General features: G+C 38.3%; 1 protein-coding gene across 1 annotated transcript in view; it reads right to left on the reverse strand.

The window, feature by feature from the left end:
* CAMSAP3 (calmodulin regulated spectrin associated protein family member 3) overlaps positions 1 to 17,674 on the reverse strand; it is a 259,283-nt gene that overhangs the window by 55,535 nt on the left and 186,074 nt on the right. Inside the window, exons 6-11 of the mRNA XM_053718091.1 lie at positions 6,394 to 6,533; positions 6,020 to 6,095; positions 5,808 to 5,859; positions 5,561 to 5,604; positions 5,379 to 5,451; positions 3,421 to 5,248 (exon numbers count right to left, since the gene is read on the reverse strand). Coding sequence (XP_053574066.1) covers positions 3,421 to 5,248; positions 5,379 to 5,451; positions 5,561 to 5,604; positions 5,808 to 5,859; positions 6,020 to 6,095; positions 6,394 to 6,533 — 2,213 coding nt within the window. The remainder of the gene's footprint in view (positions 1 to 3,420; positions 5,249 to 5,378; positions 5,452 to 5,560; positions 5,605 to 5,807; positions 5,860 to 6,019; positions 6,096 to 6,393; positions 6,534 to 17,674) is intronic.

Here is a 17,674-nt window from a genome sequence, read left to right on the forward strand (position 1 = left end):
ATTTACAGAGAGGGGTGTAAGAGTACTAAGGTTGTTAATGTATTTCTCCTGCAGAAGTTTATCACTATAGCCTGCCACAGATGCAGAGGGGACTGGTCCTTATGCCTCCTCCTGGTGGGTTATTCTGCCACAGGGACATGTCACTTAGACTTAGACATTTGCACCATTATCTAAGTGCTATTGTTAATTCTCCAGTCAGAACTCTATTGCCTTTTAATTATGGAGAGCGTACCCAGCAGGCCGCGTGTTTCATTTCCACAGCACTATCGTCTGTCACTTGCGCAGACAGAACATTCTCAGTCATTTTCCTTAGGTGCGCCACAGAGTCCAGCTCTCAATATGGGCAGCAGGCCTTCTGTTTTGTATATGGGGATCTGATATTAAGCCAGGCAGCGTTGCAGTTCATTTTTTCGCAACACTATTTGGCCCGCCCTTATTCCTTTTATTTTTCGACAGTGGTGGCCATTCTAAGTTTTACAACAACTCCAATAGGGGGCTCGGTTTGTTACCAACTCAGGTCAAGAGGGGGTAGATCTTTCTTCAGAGCTTTTTGTTATATCAGGCTTAGACAGAAATTATGTAGCAGTTACCCATTTTGTCCTACAATTTTTCTTCACTATATCTACTTCAGACATGTAAAAGGTTTTTGTTTGTTTTCCAGTACACCTACCTTTTATATCTGTACTCTACCAACCTTTTTTTCAAACAGGGTAGTTATTAAGTTTCTGAAAAGTAAATGATATTGTATCTTATGTGGTATTGTATTTATTGTCTGTGTCTAAAGGATTCTGAACTACCTTGTTTCCATTGTACAAGGGAGTTCTACAGATTTGGCTCCAGGATTCAACACTTTCCGCGCCCTACTATTCTGAAGTTAGGACAGTTAAGGACTGTTTAAAGGGACACTGAACCCAAATTTTTTCTTTTGTGATTCAGATAGAGCATGCAATTTTAAGCAACTTTCTAATTTACTCCTATTATAATTTTTTCTTCATTCACTTGCTATCTTTATTTGAAAAAAGAAGGCATCTAAGCTAAGGAGCCAGCCATTTTTTTGTTTAGAACCCTGGACATCACTTGTTTATTGGTGGGTGAATTTATCCACCAATCAGCAAGAACAACCCAGGTTGTTCATCACAAATGGGCCGGCATCTAAACTTACATTCTTGCTTTTCAAATAAAGATACCAAGAGAATTAAGACAATTTGATATGATGAGTAAATTAGAAAGTTGCTTAAAATTGCATGCCTCTAAAATTTGGGTTCAGTGTCCCTTTTTTATTTTATTATTTTTTATTTTAATTTCATTCTTACAAAATAATTTAGTTAAAGGGACATGAGACCCACAATTTAGAAAGAGAATGCAATTTTAAACATCTTTCTAATTTACTTCTATTATCTAATTTGTTTTATTCTCTTGATATTCTTTGCTGAAAAGCATATCTAGATATGCTCAGTAGCTGCTGATTGGTTGCTGCACATAGAAGCCTCGTGTAATTGGCTCACCCTGTGCATTGCTTTTTCTTAAACTAAGGATATCTAAAAAATGAAGCAAAATTAATAATAGAAGTAAATTGTAATGTTGTTTAAATTTCTATTCTCTATCTGAATCATGAAAGAAAGATTTTGGGTTTAGTGGCCCTTTAAGAATGTATCTGCAAGTTTCTTATAAGGTCTCCGATATTTAGTTATTTGTTCTAGATCTATCTAGTAAGTCTATTAGTTAAGAAAAACCTTATTGGTTTTAAGAGTTTTTCAAACTCTTATTTTGATCCTGTGAATGGTGAATCATTCAGCTTATTTTCTTTTCCTTTTTCAATCAGGTATTTTAGTTTGTTTTCTTTGTTGTTTTCACATTTAACAATCTATTTTCATTTGTCCACGTTTGAGTCAGAGAACTATAGTTGTTATTCTTGTTTCCTGGTTAAAGCTTCCATTCATTTTGGCATTACTGGAAGCAGGACATTTCTTTCCTCAAATTTTACAGTCCATTCTACTTTGTTGGCTTTTTAAAGTGAAGATTCTGTTATGTAAATCTTTGTCTCCCCCTAGTGGCCAGGAGTAAAATCCCAGGAGTAATGGCTCATAGACTCATCACCATGATAGAAATTTATAAGGTAAGCATACATTTTGTTATTTTATTTCAAAAGGTGACTCAACCAGTTTGCAGAGATACTCCCTCCAACCTAATATTTTTGCAAACAGGTATCTGGCTAGTGAATGCAAATTATAAGTTAAAGGGACAGTCTAGTCCAAAAATAAACTTTCATGATTCAGATAGGGCATGCCATTTTAAACAACTTTCCAATTTACTTTTATCACCAATTTTGCTTTGTTCTCTTGGTATTCTTAGTTGAAAGCTTAATCTAGGAGGTTCATATGTTAATTTCTTAGACCTTGAAGGACACCTCTTTTCGGAATGCATTTTAACAGTTTTCACCACATGTTCGTTCATGTGTTTCATTTAGATAACACTGTGCTCATGCACGTGAAGTTACCTGGGAGTCAGCACTGATTGGCTAGACTGCAAGTCTGTCAAAAGAACTGAAATAAAGGGACAGTTTGCAGAGGCTTAGATACAAGATAATCACAGAGGTAAAAAGTATATTAATATAACTGTGTTGGTTATGCAAAACTGGGGAATGGGTAATAAAGGGATTATCTATCTTTTAAAACAATAAAAATTCTGGTGTAGACTGTCCCTTTAAATGACTGACACTGCATTTTTTTTTTATTTTTTTGCTAAAATGATTAATATATTTAGACATAGTTTACATTCTAGTTGTAAACTTTGTGGGCTGGTAGCAACATCAAAAAGCTCCATAGACTGTCATGGATATATGTGTTACTACCATTTATAAAGCTTAAAAGGATATGAAACCCAAACATTATCTCTTATGATTCAGACCGAGCATACAATTTCATTTTTTTTTTCCAATATACTTCTATTATCAAATGTGCTTCGGTCCCTTGGCATTCTTTGTTAAGATACATAGGTAGATTTCAGGAAGTAGTGCTGCCATCTAGTGCTCTTGCAAAGGAATAACATGCAAAACTGCTGCCATATACTGGTCCAGACATCTGCACACTTATGAGCTTATGCCCCTGTTTTTCAACAAAAACTAACAAAAGAACAAAGAAAATTTGATAATAGAAGTAAATTAGAAAGTTGTTTAAAATGACATGCTTTATCTCAATCATGAAATAATTTTTTGGGGTTTCATGTCCCTTTATAACTGAAATGTAAACTAGCCCTTATTATTATAAACTAGATGCTAATTAACATGGTTTTGATTATAGAATATTAGAAGTGTCCTCAACTGTTTACGCAATTAATATAATGGGGGGGGAAAGGTGTTCATAGGATGCAGTAACTGTAGTAGTTATTAAAATTAAAAATTAAATTAGGGATGTAATTTACCTTGAAAAAAAATCCAACTCCTTTATTCAATGTCCCTTCTTCTCCAGGGGTTCCCTCTAGAGAGTCCATTCCCTCTAGGTCATCGTCTTCTGTGGGCCTTAGATCTGAAAGTGGAATTTCAATCAGACTGCTCCTTTTTCCCTCCACATCCTCCCCAGCCAAAGGACCCAAACTACTGCTTTGAGGCACCACAGAAGCCACAGGACGTTGGTTTCCATGACCCTCAACAGATGAAGTAGGCTCCTCACTTTCTTCAAAACCAGACACTTTGTCTGAAAAGTATATAGATGACTTTGTTTGCACTGGCACTTTGCTAGGTGAAAATTTACGCAAGTGAGGTATTGTATCCACATTATGAGTAGGGGTGAGGACTCTGGTGAGAGGTGGAATCTTAAGTTCAACAGGTCTAGTTTGCTTTGGGCTCTTAGGGGGAGTAGGCAAAGGTTGAGCAGATCTCCTTGTAATAGGCTGGGGAGACTTTGGAGGTCTACGTGAAGGTGACTGAGCAGGGGACCCAGGAGAAGAGGAGCGAGAAGCTTGGATCTCCCGAGTAAGTCGAGCAGGTGGTGAGGACCTGGACCTGTGAGGAGGAGGAGATGACTTAGGAGCTGGTATAACCCAGGCTTTGCTTTCTTTTTTCATAAGCTTATCCTGTTGATCAGACAGTCTCTTCATGTCTGACTGAAGGGACGTCAATGCAGAGTTTAGTTTAGCCACAGCACGGTTATACTCTCCAAGATTCTCATCTAGCCCTGTCTTTGCCACATCTGGAGAGAAACTAACTTGCTTCTCTCCTCGATTCTTCAACATTTCCTGCATTGCCTCATCATTTTTCTCATCTCCTCTATATGGTTGCCTTCTTCCTTCCATCATTATGTCTTTTGGAAGACCTTCATCAGGAGATAATTTTTCTTCTTCTTCTTCTTCCCCCTCCTCTCCATCCTCTCTCTTAAGTTGTAGAAATGCACTTTTCCCAAGACGCTGACGATGCTTAGCAAAAATGGCTTCAATCCTCTTCTTCTGTGCCTCAATGGCCCTTCTTTTTTCCTCAAGTCTAGCACCAAGCTGGTTCATCTCTGAATTCAAGGCTGGGCTCTTTACAGGAGACTCCTCAGCCTTCTGGGCCCATGTGGTTGTATTGGTAGGGTTAACCGAAGATGAAGGCAAAGGCCCTTCTGAGCTCACCTTAGCATCTAACTTCTTCTTTCGTTCTGCAAAACTTGTCATCTTTGCTCCTGAACTAGGGCAGGACTCAGCTTGTGAGCTGAGTGAGCTCCGACTAGAGTCATGATTTGGTCTAGTTTCTTCTGCATCAGAGTCCAAGCTGTTATCTCGCAGGACAGAATCATCATCTCTTGACAATCTCCTGGAGCCATCATGCGTCCTATAGACTCCTAAATTTGGAGTTTCAACCTCCTCTGCTTTCAAAGGCTTAGGTTCCTCAGGGGAGTGAAGATAGAATCCATCTGGTGCCCCCTCTGGAAGTAGTCGTGTCTCTGAGCTATGAATAATCTGAAGAGCCTCTTCAATTGTTGGAAGATCTGTCTGTACCCCAGATTTTTCCTGTGCCTGCAGGTCAGAGGGACTCTTTGCTGTAAGTGGTACCTTCTTGAAGGTACGTGGTTGGGCAAGAAATTCTGTAGCATCTTCAGGAGGGGTGTATGTAGCACGTGTAATAAGTTTGGGAGAAGGCGGTGGGTAGACTGGAGGTGTAAGGCTATCTGAGCTTACAGAACGCAAGATGTTAACAGGGTTTCCCATCACAATGTCTACATCACTGTCCAAGCCAAAAGGTATACTGAATGAGACTGCTTGGGACAGAGGGTTGCTAGATGGGAACAAACAAGAAAAATGCTAGTAAAAATATCCTTTTCAAAACAACCCTATCATTTCTTGATTTCCTTTACTTATTACTTTACATCCCACCTTCTATATATCATACCATCATATATACCTACCTTAACGGATTCTTTACCCAGGTCTTCCCAAAGCCTTCCATATGGGACATTGAAGAGGAGTGAGGAAGAGAACCTGTATGAAAAGAAAAAAAAAAAAGAATATAGTGTGCTCATTGTAAAAAATAAATAAAAATAATTTGTTATACATCATAACACTTGAGCTTGCAGATTAGTTGCCTTACCTGGAGTTCCAGTTGAATGTCTGAAATTGAAGACAGGTGACCCCCTGGGAATATACAGAAGGCATGTAAATATTAAATAGCATAACTGAAATGGAGAACAAGCTGGGATGGAAAAACGAAAAACAAGGACCGGTGGTGATACCAAGGGCAAGAACAGAGACAGAGAGAAACAAATTATTTATAATAAGAAAGAGGTAAGTCAAAATAAATACATAGTTATATTGTATACTGTTCTATGTATACTTACCCCCCACTATGCGCACTTGATGGAGTAGTACTTTCTCCGCACTGCTGCATGTCTGAAAAAGACGACCAATAAGGATAGAATTTAGTTTCAGGGTCTAGAAAGGATAGACATACAGCTAATACCAATCACACACTAATAAAGATCCAGTTCTCAGGCTTTGTATGTTACACGCTATATGATCGCTCTGTACGTCCTTTTACAAACAGACATACCTTTCGGTCGAACAACTTCTGGTTTGGTAACTTCAAAGCAAAGATAAAGGTCTGCCAGGAAGGCAACAAGATTCACCTAAAATACAACACGGAAGAGTAAACAAAAAGAGTAGAAAATGGAAGGCAGGGTGAGAAAAACAAAAACAAAAAACAACACTTGAAAAAGTTGCTAATGGGATAAAAATTGGCAAATATATACATGTGTTGGAGAAACTGTTCAAATGTATGAGATAGGAATCATATCTGTAGAGGACAGCTCAGGAATAGATGAGATAGAAAGAAGCTGAAAGAGAGGAAACATTCGGATAATAAAGCAAATGTGCTGAACTAAAATAAAAAAAAGAAGTATAAACAAGGCAGAAGAATCTTCTCACCCTCAGGACAGGGGGCACATACAAAAGATCCTCCAACGACAGAGGGCAGGAAGGTAACAGGTGTTGAGTGTAGAATTCCCTCACGATCTGCAGGTTATAGAGACTGTCGGCCACTGACATTGTGTCCTTCAAACAGACGTCTGAGAAAAAGATAAGAGACATAATGAGAAAGGGGAATGCTATTATTCCAAACTCTTAGGGCTCCATTTACCAAGCTGTGATAGCACCTTCAGAACACCAACATAACAGGTTTGTGTGTTCAAGCCTGAAACACTAGTTAAAGGAACAGTCAACTCTAAAAAAGTATCGTTTAAAAAGATAGATAATCCATTTATTACCCATTCCCTAGTTTTGCATAACCAACACGGTTATATTAATATACTTTTTGCCTCTGTGGTGGTATATAAATATATATTTATATATACGCATTCATATGATTATATATATTTTATTATTCAAGCACATGCTCTGTATTTCCTACAATACCTGTCCTAAACAACTAAGGATCCTCACTGCTATTGTAAATAATGAGCTTCTCATGAGCAGCAATACGGATGATCCACCCTTAAAGGGACAAATAAACAGTATGAAAGGTGTTATCCAGGCCATAGTTTCTGCAGAATGGTAGGGAGCAGAGTCACATGGCACCTGACCAAAGCAGTGCACAGTATAATGCTGAAGATTTCACAAAGCATGTGACATTATCCCCATGGAAACAAGCAAGGCTCTTGGCAACAAATAATAGCAGTACCTGCTGTCCCTCCTCAACCCCCCTTGCTTGCATAAGTAATTATCCTCACATGTACACTTTGTTATATATGATAGCACAAGGTTTGGACTAGGACACTAAGGGGGGTGGAGCAGGCTACACTTGGCAAGTAATTTTGCAGAGTTTTGGAAATTTTATTAAAATACTTATAAGCTTTTTTTGCCTTTTTTCCCCCACACACTTTGTTACCTCAGTTGACTCTTTTATAATATGCACATAACTCAAACATGTTTTGAGCTAGTGCATGAGAAAAAGTAAATAATTTGAGCTCCAGACTGTATATGTGTATATATATATAAGTGCGTTTCTATTTATGAGTATGTGATTGTGTATGAGTCAGAGCATTTTTCCTCCATATTTTTCTTAAAAGGTACCACATTTTTTCTTTTAGAATTCAGACAGAGCATACAATTTTAAATGACTTTACCATTTATTTCTATTATCTCATTTGTTTTGTTCCCTTTGTATCCTTTGTTAAAAAGTGTACCTAGGTAGACTCAGAAGCTGCTGATTGGTGGCTACACATATGCCCCATGTCATTGGCTTTCAGCTAGCTCCCAGTAGTGCTTTGCAGCTCTTTCAACAAAGGATACCAAGGGAATGAAGCAAATTAGATCATCAAAGTCAATTGGAAGGTTGTTTAAAAATTGTACGTTCTGTCTGAATCATGAAAAAAAAAATGGGGGTCATGTCCCTTTTATGTGAGGTAAGCATATAGCTAATTGTGTAACCCTTGGAATGTGTGGGGAGTCTAACTGGTAGTGGTTATCAAAGACCGCAAAAGTTGAACTTACTTATTGTGTGGTATACTGATGTATTAAAAAAAATAGTATACCCATCTGACAGACAATGGGTTTATTCTGGACTATATTATAATAATGTGAGATCACAAAAAAATATTTCAATGCAAAAAGGGCTCCCAGGTGAAAAAAGTTGACGAAGCTCAGTTTTATACTATTTATCTGGGTCACAGTTAGAGGGCGAAGTAAGCGGAAGAGACAGGCCAGTTCTGAGCTGGTACACCCCAATAGATTTGCAAGATTAAGTGAAGATGTTGGGGATATCAGTTCAGGGGTGGCAGTGTCAGAGAGGGCCGTGTTGCCTAGTATAGTGAACAGTCCTTTAGCTGTGGAAGAGGAGCATACTATGGTGGGCAGTCCTTCAGTCATGGAAGAGGGGCATACAAGTCAGGGCCAGAGGCAGATGTTGGTGGTAGGAGACTCTATTATAAGGAAGGTTGATAGGGTAATTTGTCATCCAGACCCTTTACATAGAACAGTTTGCTGTCTTCCAGGGGCTCGTGTTAGGCATATTGTGGAGCGTATTGATAGATTGTTAGAGGGATGCGGGTCTGATCCTGCAGTCATGGTGCATATTGGTACTAATGAAGAAATCAGCGGGAGATGGAGAGTCCTAAAAAATGACTTCAGGGAGTTAGGTAGCAAGCTTAAAGCAAGGACATCCAAAGTAATATTTTCTGAGATATTACCAGTGCCGTGTGTTAACTCAGTAAGGCAGAAGGAGCTAAGGTCTGTTAATTCATGGCTAAAAACATGGTGTAAAAATGAGGGGTTTGACTTTTTAGAACACTGGGCTGATTTTTCACTAGGGTACAAATTGTACAGTAAGGATGGATTGCACCTGAATGACATGGGTGCAGGTGTGTTGGGGGAAAGGATGGTAGCACGTTTAGAGAACTTTTGAAACTAGGCAAAGGGGGGGAGGGTCAATTTGAACAAAATAGAACAGAGAGATCAGTGTCTGAATATGTCACTCCATTAATATCTCAAGGAAGGGATGACTTAAGAAATGTCACATTAGAAAGTATAGAGGAAAGTACACCAAGTAGCAGCAGAAAGCACATGAAAATTAAATGTATGACAACAAATGCAAGAAGCATGACAGGTAAAATGGGGGAGCTGACGCTCTTAGTTACAGAAGAGGACTATGATGTTATCAGTATAACTGAAACTTGGTGGGATGATTCACATGACTGGGCAGTTAACTTAGAGGGGTATACATTATTTAGGAGGGACAGGAATAATAAAAGGGGTGGAGGAATCTGCATGTATATTAAACCTGACCTTAAACCTACAATAAGGGAAGATATTTATGATACAAGTGACAATGTAGAGACCCTGTGGGTTGAAATAAAGAGTGGGGGGAAAAATCCTAAAAAAATATTACTAGGAACATGCTACAAGCCTCCCAACATTAGTGACCCAGAGGAAACTCAACTACTTATCCAAATAGGTAAGGCTGCTAATAACAGTGCTGTAATTATGGGAGATTTTAACTACCCTGATATAAACTGGGCCAATGAAACTAGTAATTCAGCTAAGGGGGATAGATTTTTAAATGTTCTCAGGGATAACTTCTTGTCACAATTAATAGAGGAGCCAACTAGGAGTAAAGCTATATTGGATTTAGTGCTATCAAACAATACAGATATAATATCAAACATAGAAGTTAAAGAACATTTGGGTAACAGTGATCATAACATGGTCACATTTGAAATCTCTTTTCATATGCAGTGTTTTAAAGGCTTAACTAAGACTTTTAATTTCAAGAAAGCAAAATTCAACGATTTAAGGAAATCATTAAATAATATAAATTGGGACAATGTATTTTCTAATAAAAATACAGAGGATAAATGGATAATATTTAAAAATTTGTTAAATAAATATACATATCAATACATACCATATGGTTATAAAAATAGTCTAACCCTAAAAGGTTCTTTAAGTACATAAATAGCAAAAAATCTAAGAAGGATAATATAGGTACATTAAAATGTGTGGAGGGTAGCATGATAAATAATGACAGGGAAAAGGCTGAGGTACTAAACCAGTTTTTTTCTTCAGTATACACAAGAGAGGAACCATTGAATGATACTTTGGAACAGAATAGAACATGCCAGTCCATACCACTAACTGGGTTTTGTTTAGAGGATATCAGGAAAAAACTAAAAAATATTAAGGTAAATAAAACTCCAGGCCCAGATGGAATACACCCAAGGGTGTTAAGTGAACTTAGCACTGTTATAGACAAACCTTTACTCTTAATTTTTCAAGACTCATTATCCTCAGGCATGGTACCCCAGGATTGGCGTAAAGCTGATGTGGTGCCACTCTTCAAAAAGGGAAGCAGGGATGATCCAGGAAGCTATAGACCAGTTAGTCTGACATCAATAGTGGGGAAGATATTTGAAGGGATTATAAGGGATTATATTGATGAGCATATTCGTGTAAACAAGATTATGAGTTCTAATCAGCATGGCTTTAGGAGAAATAGATCATGTCAAACTAATCTAATTAGATTCTACGAGGAAGTAAGTAAAAATATAGATAAAGGGGAATCAGTTGATGTGATATACTTAGATTTTGCAAAGGCATTCGATACAGTGCCACATGAGAGATTAATGCACAAAATTAAGGGACTGGGAATAGCTGAAAATGTTAGCTCATGGATAAATAACTGGATAAAAGATAGGGAGCAACGAGTAGCAGTAAATGGATCATACTCAGATTGGACAAAGGTAATCAGTGGCGTCCCCCAAGGATCAGTACTGGGCCCTGTTCTTTTTAATATTTTTATAAATGACTTGGAGCAAGGATTAAATAGCGACATCTCTATTTTTGCAGATGATACTAAGTTAAGTAAGGTCATTAGGTCAGAGCAGGATGAACTCTCTTTGCAAAGGGATTTGCGAAAATTAGAACTATGGGCAAGTGAATGGAAAATGAGATTTAATACGGAAAAATGTAAGGTTCTACATTTTGGAAGTAAAAATAAGCAGGCTATGTATTTTTTAAATGGGACAAGACTTAGCCAAACACAGGAGGAAAGGGATTTGGGAGTAGTAATAGATAACAAGCTAAAAATGAGTGCACAATGCAGGGCAGCGGCTTCAAAGGCTAATAAGATACTAGCATGTATTAAAAGAGGCATTGATTCAAGGGAGGAAAGCATAATTCTGTCATTATATAAAGCCCTGGTAAGACCTCACCTTGAGTTTGGAGTGCAGTTCTGGGGACCGATTGCTAAAAAAGATATTGCAGAACTAGAAAAAGTTCAGAGAAGGGCCACAAAGCTAATAAGGGGATTGGAGAAATTAACCTATGAGGAGAGGCTAGCCAAACTGGGTCTGTTCTCTTTAGAAAAAAGGCGCTTGAGAGGTGACATGATTACTTTATATAAATATATTCAAGGCCCATATACAGAGATGGCAGAAGCTCTTTTTATTCCAAGAAAATTGGTTCTGACAAGAGGTCATAATTTAAGGTTGGAGGAAAGGAGATTTAATCTCCTGCAACGGAAACGTTTTTTCACTGTAAGAGCAATAAAATTGTGGAACTCATTACCAAAGGAGGTAGTGAATGCCAATACCATAGATACATTTAAAAATAGTCTGGATAAATTTCTGTATATAAACAAAATTCATGGATATGATTGCTAGTATTAAATGGGTCACATTTTAATGGGGTTATTTAAGCTTAACTGGAGCTTTTTGTAAGTATTTTAGATTTGTATAGGTTGAACTCGATGGACTTCAGTCTTTTTTCAACCTTATCTACTATGTTACTATGTTACTATGTTACTATGTTAAAGGGCCAGTCTACACCAGAATTTGTATTGTTTAAAGATAATTCCTTTAACACCCATTCCCCAGTTTTGCATAATCAACACGATTATATTAATATACTTTTTACTTCTGATTACCTGTCTCTAAACCTCTGCAGACTGCCCCTTGATCTCCGTTCTTTTGACAGACTTGCATTTAAAAAATCAGTGCCGATTCACAAGTAGCTCCACGGGAGTGAGCACAGTGTTGCCTATATAGCACAAATTAACTAGCGCTGTCTAGATGTGAAAAACTGTCACAATGCACTGAGATAAGAGGCAGCCTTCAAGGGCTTAGACATCAGTTTATGAGCCTACCTAGGTTTAGAGTAAAGTAGAGAGACGGATATGCTTGGTAAAAAAACAAGTCCTTTATTTCCAAAAGTTAAAAGGTTTCACAGAGGAACAAGATAATGCTGGTGCTGCGCTCACCAAGCATATCAGTCTCTCTACTTCAGTCTACACTACCACAAGCAGTATTGCTCGTCTATCAATGACGTCCACTGCGAGCCTGTACCTACTCCACTCCTTCCTCTCTGCACGGACAGTGACATCACGGATGACGAGACTTCCCCTTGCCAGCTGATGGGACTGCACGCCAAGAGGGTAAGAGACGCCGAAAGTACCGGCTAACAAGCGCTTGAAAGAGTATTTGTCTCTGTACCCTGGCGTGGCGGGACCTGAAATGTATTATATGCAGAAGTTCTGACATCCCTTTCGGCTGCTTGTTATAGGAGGAGACCGTCAGTCAGCAGTGGTCTATCACTATCACTCTCCTAGGAGGACTGTTTGATATTTATATACACACTATTTTCCCCCCTCCTCTCTTTCATTGAATTCCTACCTAGGTTTAACCTTAAACTAAGAATACCAAGAGAGCAAAGCAAATTTGATAATAAAAGTAAATTGGAAAGTTGTTTAAAATTGCATGCCCTCTCTGACTCATGAAAGTTTAATTTTTTTCTAGTCTGTCCCTTTAAGAATGCTTTATGCTACACCCTAGTCCACATATATACAATTCTAAACAATTAAGTATACAAGCTAACTATATATCTTTAGCACAAATACACAAAACAACAGGACTTAAAAGATACAGTAAAGACAAAAACATAATTTATGTAAGAACTTACCTGATAAATTCATTTCTTTCATATTAGCAAGAGTCTATGAGCTAGTGACATATGGGATATACATTCCTACCAGGAGGGGCAAAGTTTCCCAAACCTCAAAATGCCTATAAATACACCCCTCACCACACCCACAAATCAGTTTAACGAATAGCCAAGAAGTGGGGTGATAAAAAAAGTGCGAAAGCATATAAAATAAGGAATTGGAATAGTTGTGCTTTATACAAAAAAATCTTAACCACCAAAAAGGGTGGGCCTCATGGACTCTTGCTAATATGAAAGAAATGAATTTATCAGGTAAGTTCTTACATAAATTATGTTTTCTTTCATGTAATTAGCAAGAGTCCATGAGCTAGTGACGTATGGGATAATGACTACCCAAGATGTGGATCTTTCCACGCAAGAGTCACTAGAGAGGGAGGGATAAAATAAAGACAGCCAATTCCTGCTGAAAATAATCCACACCCAAAATAAAGTTTAATGAAAACATAAGCAGAAGATTCAAACTGAAACCGCTGCCTGAAGTACTTTTCTACCAAAAACTGCTTCAGAAGAAGAAAACACATCAAAATGGTAGAATTTAGTAAAAGTATGCAAAGAGGACCAAGTTGCTGCTTTGCAAATCTGATCAACCGAAGCCTCATTCCTAAACGCCCAGGAAGTAGAAACTGACCTAGTAGAATGAGCTGTAATCCTTTGAGGCGGAGTTTTACCCGACTCGACATAAGCATGGTGAATTAAGGATTTCAACCAAGATGCTAAAGAAATGGCAGAAGCTTTCTGACCTTTTCTAGAACCGGAAAAGATGACAAATAGACTAGAAGTCTTTCGGAAAGACTTAGTAGCCTCAACATAATATTTCAAAGCTCTAACAACATCCAAAGAATGCAACGATTTCTCCTTAGAATTCTTAGGATTAGGACATAATGAAGAAACCACAATTTCTCTACTAATGTTGTTGGAATTCACAACCTTAGGTAAAAATTCAAAAGAAGTTCACAACACCGCCTTATCCTGATGAAAAATCAGAAAAGGAGACTCACAAGAAAGAGCAGATAATTCAGAGACTCTTCTGGCAGAAGAGATGGTCAAAAGGAACAAAACTTTCCAAGAAAGTAATTTAATGTCCAATGAATGCATGGGTTCAAAAGGAGGAGCTTGAAGAGCCCTCAGAACCAAATTCAAACTCCAAGGAGGAGAAATAGACTTAATGACAGGCTTTATACGAACCAAAGCTTGTACAAAACAATGAATATCAGGAAGATTAGCAATCTTTCTGTGAAAAAGAACAGAAAGAGCAGAGATTTGTCCTTTCAAGGAACTGGCGGACAAACCTTTATCTAAACCATCCTGAAGAAACTGTAAAATTCTCGGAATTCTAAAAGAATGCCAGGAAAAATGATGAGAAAGACACCAAGAAATATAAGTCTTCCAGACTCTATAATATATCTCTCTAGATACAGATTTACGAGCCTGTAACATAGTATTAATCACAGAGTCAGAGAAACCTCTTTGACCAAGGATCAAGCGTTCAATCTCCATACCTTTAAATTTAAGGATTTGAGATCCTGATGGAAGAAAGGACCTTGCGACAGAAGGTCTGGTATTAACGGAAGAGTCCACGGCTGGCAAGAGGCCATCCGGACAAGATCCACATACCAAAACCTGTGAGGCCATGCTGGAGCTACCAGCAGAACAAACGAGCATTCCTTCAGAATCTTGGAGATTACTCTTGGAAGAAGAACTAGAGGCGGAAAGATATAGGCAGGATGATACTTCCAAGGAAGTGATAATGCATCCACTGCCTCCGCCTGAGGATCCCAGGATCTGGACAGATACCTGGGAAGTTTCTTGTTTAGATGAGAAGCCATCAGATCTATTTCTGGGAGTTCCCACATTTGAACAATCTGAAGAAATACCTCTGGGTGAAGAGACCATTCGCCCGGATGCAACGTTTGGCGACTGAGATAATCCGCATCACAATTGTCTATACCTGGGATATGAACCGCAGAGATTAGACAGGAGCTGGATTCCGCCCAAACCAGAATTCGAGATACTTCTTTCATAGCCAGAGGACTGTGAGTCCCTCCTTGATGATTGATGTATGCCACAGTTGTGACATTGTCTGTCTGAAAACAAATGAACGACTCTCTCTTCAGAAGAGGCCAAGACTGAAGATCTCTGAAAATTGCACGGAGTTCCAAAATATTGATCGGTAATCTCACCTCCTGAGATTCCCAAACCCCTTGTGCCGTCAGAGACCCCCACACAGCTCCCCAACCTGTAAGACTTGCATCTGTTGAGATTATAGTCCAGGTCGGAAGAACAAAAGAAGCCCCCTGAATTAAACGATGGTGATCTGTCCACCACGTCAGAGAATGTCGGACAATCGGTTTTAAAGATATTAATTGAGATATCTTTGTGTAATCCCTGCACCATTGGTTCAGCATACAGAGCTGAAGAGGTCGCATGTGAAAACGAGCAAAGGGGATCGCGTCCGATGCAGCAGTCATAAGACCTAGAATTTCCATGCATAAGGCTACTGAAGGGAATGATTGTGACTGAAGGTTTCGACAAGCTGAAATCAATTTTAGACGTCTTTTGTCTGCCAAAGATAGAGTCATGGACACTGAATCTATCTGGAAACCTAAAAAGGTTACGCTTGTCTGAGGAATCAATGAACTTTTTAGTGAATTGATCCTCCAACCATGATCTTGAAGAAACAACACAAGTCGATTCGTATGAGATTCTGCTAAATGTAAAGACTGAGCAAGTACCAAGATATCGTCCAAATAAGGAAATACCACAATACCCTGTTCTCTGATTACAGGCAAAAGGGCACCGAGAACCTTTGTAAAAATTCTTGGGGCTGTAGCTAGGCCAAACGGCAGAGCCACAAACTGGTAATGCTTGTCCAGGAAAGAGAATCTCAGGAACTGATAGTGAGCTGGATGAATCGGAATATGCAGATATGCATCCTGTAAATCTATTGTAGACATATAATGCCCTTGCTGAACAAAAGGCAAGATAGTCCTTACAGTTACCATTTTGAATGTTGGTATCCTTACATAACGATTCAATATTTTTAGATCCAGAACTGGTCTGAAGGAATTCTCCTTCTTGGGTACAATGAAGAGATTCAAATAAAACCCCAGCCCCTGTTCCAAAACTGGAACTGGCATAATTACTCCAGCCAACTCTAGATCTGAAACACATTTCAGAAATGCTTGAGCTTTCACTGGGTTTACTGGGACACGGGAAAGAAAAAATCTCTTTGCAGGAGGTCTTATCTTGAAACCAATTCTGTACCCTTCTGAAACAATGTTCTGAATCCAAAGATTGTGAACAGAATTGATCCAAATTTCTTTGAAAAAATGTAATCTGCCCCCTACCAGCTGAGCTGGAATGAGGGCCGCACCTTCATGTGGACTTAGAAGCTGGCTTTGCTTTTCTAGAAGGCTTGGATTTATTCCAGACTGGAGATGGTTTCCAAACTGAAACTGCTCCTGAGGATGAAGGATCAGGCTTTTGTTCTTTGTTGAAATGAAAGGAACGAAAACGATTATTAGCCCTGTTTTTACCTTTAGATTTTTTATCCTGTGGTAAAAAAGTTCCTTTCCCACCAGTAACAGTTGAGATAATAGAATCCAACTGAGAACCAAATAATTTATTACCCTGGAAAGAAAGGGAAAGTAGAGTCGATTTAGAAGACATATCAGCATTCCAAGTTTTAAGCCATAAAGCTCTTCTAGCTAAAATAGCTAGATACATAAACCTGACATCAACTCTGATAATATCAAAAATGGCATCACAGATAAAATTATTAGCATGTTGAAGAAGAAGAATAATATTATGAGAATCATGATCTGTTACTTGTTGCGCTAAAGTTTCCAACCAAAAAGTTGAAGCTGCAGCAACATCAGCCAATGATATAGCAGGTCTAAGAAGATTACCTGAACACAGATAAGCTTTTCTTAGAAAGGATTCAATTTTCCTATCTAAAGGATCCTTAAAGGAAGTACCATCTGCCGTAGGAATAGTAGTACGTTTAGCAAGGGTAGAAATAGCCCCATCAACTTTAGGGATTTTGTCCCAAAACTCTAATCTGTCGGACGGTACAGGATATAATTGCTTAAAACGTTTAGAAGGAGTAAATGAATTACCCAAATTATTCCATTCTCTGGAAATTACTTCAGAAATAGCACCAGGAACAGGAAAAACTTCTGGAATAACCACAGGAGATCTAAAGACCTTGTCTAAACGTTTAGATTTAGTATCAAGAGGACCAGAATCCTCAATTTCTAATGCAATTAGGACTTCTTTAAGTAAAGAACGGATAAATTCCATTTTAAATAAATATGACGATTTATCAGCATCAACCTCTGAGACAGAATCCTCTGTATCAGAAGAATCATTAGAATCAGAATGATGATGTTCATTTAAAAATTCATCTGTATAAAGAGAAGTTTTAAAAGACTTTTTATGTTTACCAGAAGGAGGAATAACAGACATAGCCTTCTTAATGGATTCAGAAACAAAATCGCTTATGTTATCAGGAACACTCTGAACATTAGATGTTGATGGAACTGCAACAGGTAATGGTACTTTACTAAAGGAAATATTTTCTGCATTAACAAGTTTGTCATGACATTTAATACAAACAACAGCTGGAGGAACAACTACCAAAAGTTTACAGCAGATACACTTAGCTTTGGTAGTTCCAGCACCAGGCAGCGATTTTCCAGTAGTATCTTCTGACTCA

This window comes from Bombina bombina, chromosome 6 (assembly GCF_027579735.1).
Source record: "Bombina bombina isolate aBomBom1 chromosome 6, aBomBom1.pri, whole genome shotgun sequence".
Lineage (NCBI taxonomy): Eukaryota > Metazoa > Chordata > Amphibia > Anura > Bombinatoridae > Bombina > Bombina bombina.